The sequence below is a fragment of the Chinchilla lanigera genome, unplaced genomic scaffold, assembly GCF_000276665.1.
Source record: "Chinchilla lanigera isolate Chin_1 unplaced genomic scaffold, ChiLan1.0 scaffold00020, whole genome shotgun sequence".
Lineage (NCBI taxonomy): Eukaryota > Metazoa > Chordata > Mammalia > Rodentia > Chinchillidae > Chinchilla > Chinchilla lanigera.
Window position 1 is genome coordinate 3,710,554 of NW_004955421.1, and position 8,985 is coordinate 3,719,538.

Consider the following 8,985-nt stretch of genomic DNA (forward strand, 5'->3'; position numbering starts at 1 on the left):
AAACCCTGAGCTGGGTATAGTATCTGAATTATACAATGTTTCAATATATGCAGTTTCACTCATTTTATATATGTATCTTTCATTCAGTGTTGCTAAGGAGTACCTAATAAGGAAACTAGGAGTAACCTGATTCTAAGACCACTCAAGAATTCTTATTTCTAAAGGCTCAAACTGGGTATGGCCTAAAAAGAAAAGATCAGCTGCATTCTTCCAGTTCTTACTCTAGGGTTCAGCACAAAGTAGCTGCTCAAAAAAGGCCACTGAACGAATGAATCAAGAGAACCTTAAAGGGTTTTCTCAAGCTTTTCAATATTCTTCCTAAATCCTCTCCATAGAATTAGTGACCAAACTATTTTCTCATCTGTAGTATCTTGGCAAATCATCCTGGCCAAAGATAATCATAATTTTTTAATTAGAGAAGAGTAATCTAAACAATGAGGTTTTCCTGTAGTTTGAGAACAAACGTTCATTTCCTTCTGTCTTTGCAAATACCAAGATTCCATCATCCCCAAATCAGATGCCACTACAAAGAACATAGCTCTCATCACCTAGTATGCTTATCTGACCCCATCTAGGCCCCCATCTCTGTGGCCCTTACCACCAGCCCAGGCCTTTCTCCTGTAGAGATCCTCCACCAAATCTGAAACCCTCTTGATGTGCTCCTGGACCTTCCTCTGCAGCATGAGGCTGTGCTCTTTAGACCCCAGGTGACTACGGATCCATCTGTTCTGCTCAATGTCCTGCACCACTAATTTGCCTTCATAAATGGCTGGGTCCACCTTCTCATGGAAAAATTCCAAGTATTTTTGGTAAGCTACTTGTTGCCTCTGATGGCTTTCTAGGCGGATGTGCTGCTCATAGGACTCGATACTCCTCTCCCAACACTCCTTCCCTTCTAACTCAGCCCTAGAAAGAATCACACCCTCTGAAACTACTCCCTCAAATGCTTTGCTGGAGTTGAAGTAGTTCTCAGGACTGCGGGTGAACTTCACTCCACACAGATCACACTGGGTCCTGTCCACGTCGGCCTTCTTAAAGTTCCCAGCTCTGGGCTCCCTAGGTTCTTCGCTGTCATGCTCTGTCTGGACCCATCTCCTCCAACTGATGCACAGAGACACCACCAGGCATGTTCTTCTCAATTTCCGCTGGACGGATGCCTTTCGCTGCTTCTGTGAAAGGATGGTGGCCAGGAGGTAGTCTCGGTCTTCCAGTACCAGGTCATCTGTCTCATCCTCATCAATTTCATAGTCAGGTTCAGCAAAGTAGTCTGCAGGGCCAACACAGAGCAAGCGGCTTAGTCTGACCTCCTCATGACAGAGACCATGGACCACAGATCCTTTGGTGTGCACACTGTCCCAGCGCCAGTGGCAATCCATCAGGTATTCTTCATCTCTCTCAAAGAGCAGCTCTTGCAGGGCCTCAGCCACAAACTTTACATTGACTGCCATCACCACCCGCCTCACAGCCTTCTGAAGCCTCTCAGGAACCTGGTCGGGGCAGTCCAGGCTCATTAGCTCCAGCCTTGCCTCAATCTCCTGAAAATGGCGGTACAGGAGAGATTTGCAGAATGGCTGCAGGAACTCCTCAGCATTTACCAGCATTACCAAGCACAGCACCAGTGTCCGCTCTGCCTCCCCTGAGACCACATAGTCTATTTCACTGAAGGCATCAAGCAGAACATTGAAGTTCATATTCTCATAACCACATAGCACCTTGACGAGGTAGGAGAGGTGGAATCGGAAGTCCTGAATGGCTCTTGTCACATCCTTCGGTTTATATTCCTGAATAATGGAAAACATATCCCCAAGCTCTTTGTCCTTCTTGCTGAATAGGAACCCCCAGTAGTGCAGGAGTGCAATGTAGCTCTTGGGGAGGCACAGGATAGCATTCTTCCAGAGGCGAGCCAGTACCACACTGCAGTGGATAAACTGGAACTCCAACAGGGCAACTGTGTTTCCAATGCTAGGGATAAGTGGCTCTTTGCACCTCCGGATAAGTACATTCATGAAACGGAAAAAGAGCCTCTTGTAGTCATCTGGATTCCTATACACATAGAACTGGTCAATAGAATTCTCTAACAGCCGAATGAAGCACAGATGGGTCTTCTCTGCACTTTCATCCTCCTTGTTGGGCACTAGCATGCCAAATTTCCCTTCTATTCCTTTCATCTTGCTGCTTTTTCCCCTGCCCCTTTCCTCTTTTTCAGACTCTAGAACTTTGAGTTCCCTGTTGTAGTTGTCTTCCTCCTGGTGGAGCAACTTTTCAAACTCCTCTGGATAGCTGGATGAGAGAAGGAAAGCCTGCATGGCGCTAAGCCACAAGTCTGTGGACTCCCGACGGCTGCATGCTGTTTCATTTTGAAACAAATCATGGATGTATTTTTTCAAGGCAAATCTGTAGGATCGGAAGGATTTGTAATGTGGTTTGAGGATTTCATTGCATGCCATGGGGTTTTCTGACAGCACTCTCTGATGGAAATGCCTAGGGAAAAGGACATTTAGGAAAGATTTACAAAAGCCATATATATCTGTAGACAAAATATAATCTATGTCTTCAAGTTCTTCAGCTAAGATTTTGGGGAATATATTCTTGGCTTCCAAAAGCAATCCACTGACCGCCACCAAATGCATTTTTGACTGAACCATACACTTGGCCTCACAGCGCCGCAGAGGCCTATGAAAGTCTTCACAGTTTTTATCTTCACATTTTAAGCCTACAATAAACTTCAAGCATATGCCTGGGTAGGTCTTCCCAAGTAAGTTTTGTGTGATCTGACACAGCCTGCTCAGAAGGTGTTTGTTTAGGGCTAATTTCACTTGATCAGTCATTATCAAGAAATGGTCTTTTGTTGTCTTCTCTCTCAAATTCAAATCCAGGTCAAAAATTATCCTTAAGATGGGCCCTGGGTCATTCTGAGCTATCTGGCAATACTTTGCATCCACCTGGGAAATCCCAAAAAATTCAAAGCAAGATTTAACCATTTCCTTCTCAGCATTGTTAGTCACTCGTTTGAGAGCCCTGACCAGATTGAGAAGAATTTCTAAGCCCCATGGAGCCAGAGCCAGAACTTTCTCAGGGTCAGCCTCACACTGTCTGGCTGCTTCATAAAGGGCTTCCACAACTCCAGCTGAGTGGTTGAGGGTTTCAAACCTAAGGAAGGCATCTTTGAGCTTCTGAAAGTCTCTCAGGATTACTCCCTGTAGGAATTTGGCCTCTGCAATGCCAGAAAATTGGCTAGTTTCATAGCAGAGATCAAGAGCTTCTTGTAGAATGGCCTTAGTCTGTTCTATGTCAGAATCTCTGGCCACATTGAGGCGGGCGACCCCCAGCAGACATGAGGCCTGAAAGTCCTTGTCAGCAGTGAGCCTGGCAGCCTCCAGGAGGCAGCCATGCTGCTTCATCAACAAGGCAGCCTCTTCTCTCCGACCTTCCTTGTTCAGCAGGTCTGCGGCTTCTGCTAGGCATTTCCGAGACTTCAGGAACACTAGCTGGTCTTCTATATCTAGCTTTGAGAGGACAGCCATCATTTCTTTGATCTTATTTGCACTCAGATACTTAGCCGCAGCTTCCACATAAAACTGACTGGCAGAATAGGAAAGCGTGGAAATAGGAAGAGTATTGGTCTTTAACATTTCTTCATATCTGTAAAGACAGAGTATGCAAATGTCAGTTTATTATCATCCAATCAACAGGAAATTCTCTCTAAAATATAGCACAGAGGTACTAAAGACTCCCATAATATGTAGGTATGACAAAATAAGACAAACTTGTAAAGTATTCCAGCACTTTTCTAAATGCTTTATTAGATGGTTATCATACTGCTAATCTCTTTATTCTTTAAAGGAATCAGGCATTACTGTGCTTACCTAATGAAAAAGACTGGAGTTGCAACTCAGGCAAGTGGGAGTTAAGTTTGAAAGGCAATCTATAGGGCAAAATTTATGCACAGTCAAAGATTATCCTTGAACAGCATGCCTTCACATCTCCTAAAAGCGTGATAATCATTTGGTTATACAACTCTGATAAATTTGAATGTGACTAATGAGAAGGGAGGAAATGGAGGAAACACACATAAGCAATTTTATCAGTCTTCTCCTTATTATCTAACTTGTGAGTCTTCTCTTTTGCCACGTATGCAGTGGTTGGAGTCATGTGAGATCAGTGAAGCTCTCCAGGGTTCCCCTTTATTCTACCAACTAACGTCGGTATCTCCTGCTATAAACACACTTGTAACGCACCCTTCATCCTCTTTAGTCTCTTTCTTCATGACACTGTGTCAAAACTTATACAAAGAGTGAAAAGCTGAGTCCTGCTTTCAAGGAGCTGCTGACCTGGCACCAAAGGCAGTGAGCCCCCCAACCCCCTCAAGTGGGGTGAGGTTGACATGGTCAAGCCACTTCAGACACAGCAGGATACCACACCGAAGGCAGGCTGCCAGAGACAAGGCGGAGGAAGGGAGGGAGATGGGAGAGAGTAAAAACCACTTACTTTTCCACCGCAATAGCAGCTTCCTCAAAGAGCTCCTCTTGGCAATACATTTTGAGTGCTAGATCAAATTCCTGAATCTGCTCAAAACATCTGAAAGCATCTTTGTAGCACTGGCTTCGCTTATAGAAATAGGCCGCATCTCTTATCTAGAATAGAGTAAAATTTTACTTTTGAGTATTCATAACTTTTTATCTTAAAATAAACCAATACCATGAACAACAAAGAGGATAGTTATATGTCTGCTGTTTTGTAGAACCCAGTAAAGACTAAAATATAGGTATTAAGAAAACTAACTCTTTATAAAATATAGAATAAAAAGTTAAACCCCAACTTTATACCATACACAAAGATAAATTCTGGGGGATTAGAGATCTAAATATTTGAGGGAAAATGTATGAGAATGTTTTTGCGACCGGGAGGTAAATACAACAAAACCCAACACACAAATGTTAGGAGAAAAACTGATGGATTTAATAATACCAAAACTGTTAAATATAGGGCACATGAAATAAAATTAATATAAGACAGATTTTACATCTACATCATGGAATTATCTGTGAAAACAGAAATGTTCTGTGCTAACTAGTCTGCTTCCCACTAATCTGTGCTATCTAATCTGCTATCCACTAATATGTAGAAATTTTAATTTTATTTAATTTGAATTTAAACAGTATATGTGACTAGTGACTACAAGACTTGGAAAGTCTAAAATGTAAAAAGCATTCCTGCAACCACAAATTAAAGACTTATCTGGAAATGCAACAGAAAATTAGGTAAATTACATAAACCAGCAGTTTTCAGGAGAAGAAATTTGAGTAACTAAAAAATAAATGAGGATACTCACCCTTACTAATAGTCAGAGAAAAACAGATTAAAACCACAGTGAAATAAATCCAACAGGTTTACAAAAACAGAAAAGCAGAATCTGCTGAACATGGTCAACAAAATGGGGGAACACAGAACTCTCATGCACAAAGGGACATGGCCATTCTGGAAAGCAGAGTAATCAGATTATTAAAATGAAGCCCAGTATACACATACGCTAGGGCAGCATGTCATACCTAGCAATACATGCCATGAGCTCACACAGGGCTGTAAGGATATAGGGCACACTACAGTGCTGTGTGTGGCAGCAGGGAACCGGTAGCAACCTGGAGTCATCCCCATGGAGATGGATAAGTAACATTGCCGGAATACTGCCAAGGGACAGAGACATGGCCAGACCTTAACACAATAGCAGGGATAGAAAACGATAAAAAGCAGGACAAGATGTCACTTACATAAGTTTAACATATATATATATATATATATATATATATATATATAAATATAAGATACCACTATTTATTTAATAATGCTGTCATTTGAGGACATACATGAAATGTATTAAAATGGCTACCAATGAGAAGCGAATGGGGTGGAAACTGGCTGTGAAAAGGAAGATAATGAACAAAAAAATACAATGAGTGGGTCTTGTACCCACCAACAGTGGATTTACCATGGATAGAAGACAATATTCACTCTTCCTCCTCTTGCAGTTTCCATCCAGCCCCTCAGCTAACCATTTTGCTCGGCTTTCCCAGCATTTCCAAGATGTGACCGTATCCACCACTACCATGCAGTTCAGCTGTACTACCACAGCCTGAGTGGCTGGAGAACTTCCCAACTCTCTGCTCTTATTTCTCAACAACCAAAAAATTATTTTCATGCTGCTTCTCCACTTGAATTCTTCCCCTGGGTCCCTATCCCACTTGAACAAAAACAAGTCCTTACCAAGACTACATCCTCCATCTTATGATCTGTTCCTGCCACCCTTCTTTCTCTTGGTACCATTTCTATCCTTTGTACCATGTTCTGGCCAAACTAGCTTCCTTCCTGTAATTCAGACTTACCAAAATGCTCCCTCTTTGGGAGTGTTAGCCCTTGAAGCCTTCCAGCAACCATTCCGGGAATTTCTGCTCAAAAGTCAGCTCAGGCCCCTCTGTCTACAATAGCAACCCCTGACCCAACCTCTTCCCTTACTGTGCTTTCTTCTCACTCCTCATCACTACTGACATCTCATACACTATTTGTTTATCTATTTGTCTTTATCCTGCACTGGAAAGAGAAGCTCTGAAGAGACAGAAGCCTTTGGTTTGCTGTTTGCTGGTCACTCAGCACCTATGGCTGGGTAGAGAGTCTGCCTACTTGGTGAATATTTAATTTTAGAACTCTACTTATTCACCTGGGCCCTAAGAGTAAACAACATAAAACTGAAACAAAACAAAACACAAGTTCCTGGACCCCTAACAAAATCTCATCTTTAATGAGAAAAGATACCTGAGATGCTAAAAGAAAAACAAGATTCAGATATAAATTTCTTCTATATTCAAAGATCTCATAGATCAGGTAATTTCTTGACCAATCTCAGACAAATCAGCAAAACTCTACATTCTACAGCTTCACTCTTCTCTCTGTGACAATGCTGATTACTAAATCCCTGTGTGCATTTAAAGGTCTATTAGGTGCTCAATATGTGTCCAACTGGAGAAAAAGAAGAGAGGGGCAACTCTGTCAGTTCTCTACTCTGACCTATGCTGCTCCATGAGGAGGCCCCACCTGCCATCCAGGGCAAGGGCTTGGAATGGTATCTATGGAAACCAATGCCGCTCTCTGAGGAGAAGCAAAAAGCAGGCAAGGCATAGGAACCCCTGAAAGGAAATCTTACACTCCCACAGCATTCTCCAACATTTCTTCCAAGGAGTAGGTAGCGTGCATTTGGGGATTGGGAACAGGGAGGTAATCTGGCCTGAGAATTTAGGTAACAGCAGATGCAAAGCTGGTCAAATTGAAATTTTCTAATCAAACTGGGTAGACAATCACAACAATTGTGACTGAGGGTTGAACACCCTTCCATGGAGGGACCCAAACAAAGGTAGAGACCTGATTCTTTCTTGAGTTGTGTTGTTTTGTGTGTGCAATACTGTAATTTAAATCCAGCTGTGCTGCACAATTTTACAAGAAATTCAGAGAAGATTTAATATCAACACTCCTCAAACTCTTCAGTGAAATTAAAAAGGAAGCAATTCTCCCTAACTCATTTCTGGAGGCAAGCATCATACTGATACAAAACCAGAGAAAGAACCAACCAAGAAAGAGAATGATAGACCAATCTCCCTAATGAATATAAATACAAAGATACTCAATAAAATACTAACAAATAGAATGCAGCAAATCATCAAGAAAATCATATACCACTACCAAGTCAGATTTATTCCAGGAATGTAGGGATGGTTCAATATTCGCAAATCAATTAATGTTATACACTATATCAATAGAGCCAAAGACAAAAACCATATGATCATCTCAATAGATGCAGAAAAAGCTTTCAACAAAGTCCAACATGCATTCATGATAAAAAAAAAACTCTACACAAAATAGGAATAGATGGTCTTTATCTCAATCTGATCAAAGCCATCTATGACAATCCAACAGCCAACATAATATTTTAGTATTGTGAAAGGTTTTACTTTAAAATCAGAAACAAGACAAGGATGTCCGCTGTCACCACTCCTGTTCATTGTAGTTCTGGAACCATTGGCCAGAACAATTAGACAAGAGAGAGACATAAAAGGAATATGGATAGGAAAGGAAGAAGTAAAACTATCACTATTTGCAGATGACATGATACTTTACATGGAAGACCCCAAAAACTCCACAAGAAGACTCCTTGAATTAATCAACAAATTCAGCAGTGTAGCTGGATGCAAAGACAACACCCCAAAATCAATAGCATTCCTATACACAAACAACAAACAGACTGAGAGAAAAATTAAGGAAACCATACCTTTCACAATAGCATCCAATAAACTGAAATATTTAGGAATCAATCTAACAAAAGAAGAAAAAGATCTACTCAATGAAAACTACAGGGGCTGGGGATTTAGCTCAGTGGCACAGTGCCTGCCTGGCAAGTGCAACGTCGTGAGTTCAATTCCCAGTACCAGAAAAAAAAAAAGAAAACTACAGTATTCTGAAAAAAGAGATCAAAGAGGATCTCAATGAATGGAAAAATATCCCTTGCTCATGGATAGGAAGAACCAACACTGTAAAAATGGCCATACTCCCAAAATTGTTGTACAGATTCAATATAATTCCCATTAAACTACCACTAGCATACCTCGCAGATCTCGAGAAAACATGCCTTAAATTCATCTGGAACCAGAAGAGACCCAAAATAGCAGAAGCAATCCTGGGCAACAAGGACAAGTCAAGTGGAATTTCAATCCCTGACCTGAAATTATACTACGAAGCCACTGTAATAAAATCAACATGGTACTGGCTAAAAAACAGACTGGAAGATCACTGGAACAGACTGGAGGATACAGACACAACCACAAACACACTCAGCCACCTAATCTTTGATAAAGGGGCCAACCAAACTTACTGGAAGAGTGATAGCCTCTTTAATAAATGGTGCTGGAAAAATTGGCTTGCCACCTGCCAAAGACTGAAAAT

General features: G+C 41.5%; 1 protein-coding gene across 4 annotated transcripts in view; it reads right to left on the reverse strand.

The window, feature by feature from the left end:
• Trank1 (tetratricopeptide repeat and ankyrin repeat containing 1) overlaps positions 1-8,985 on the reverse strand; it is a 145,377-nt gene that overhangs the window by 3,044 nt on the left and 133,348 nt on the right. For all 4 annotated transcript variants that reach the window (XM_013513765.1, XM_013513764.1, XM_013513766.1 and 1 more), the window contains 2 exons: positions 4,489-4,634; positions 599-3,642 (listed from right to left, as the gene is read on the reverse strand). In XM_013513765.1, coding sequence (XP_013369219.1) covers positions 599-3,642; positions 4,489-4,634 — 3,190 coding nt within the window. The remainder of the gene's footprint in view (positions 1-598; positions 3,643-4,488; positions 4,635-8,985) is intronic.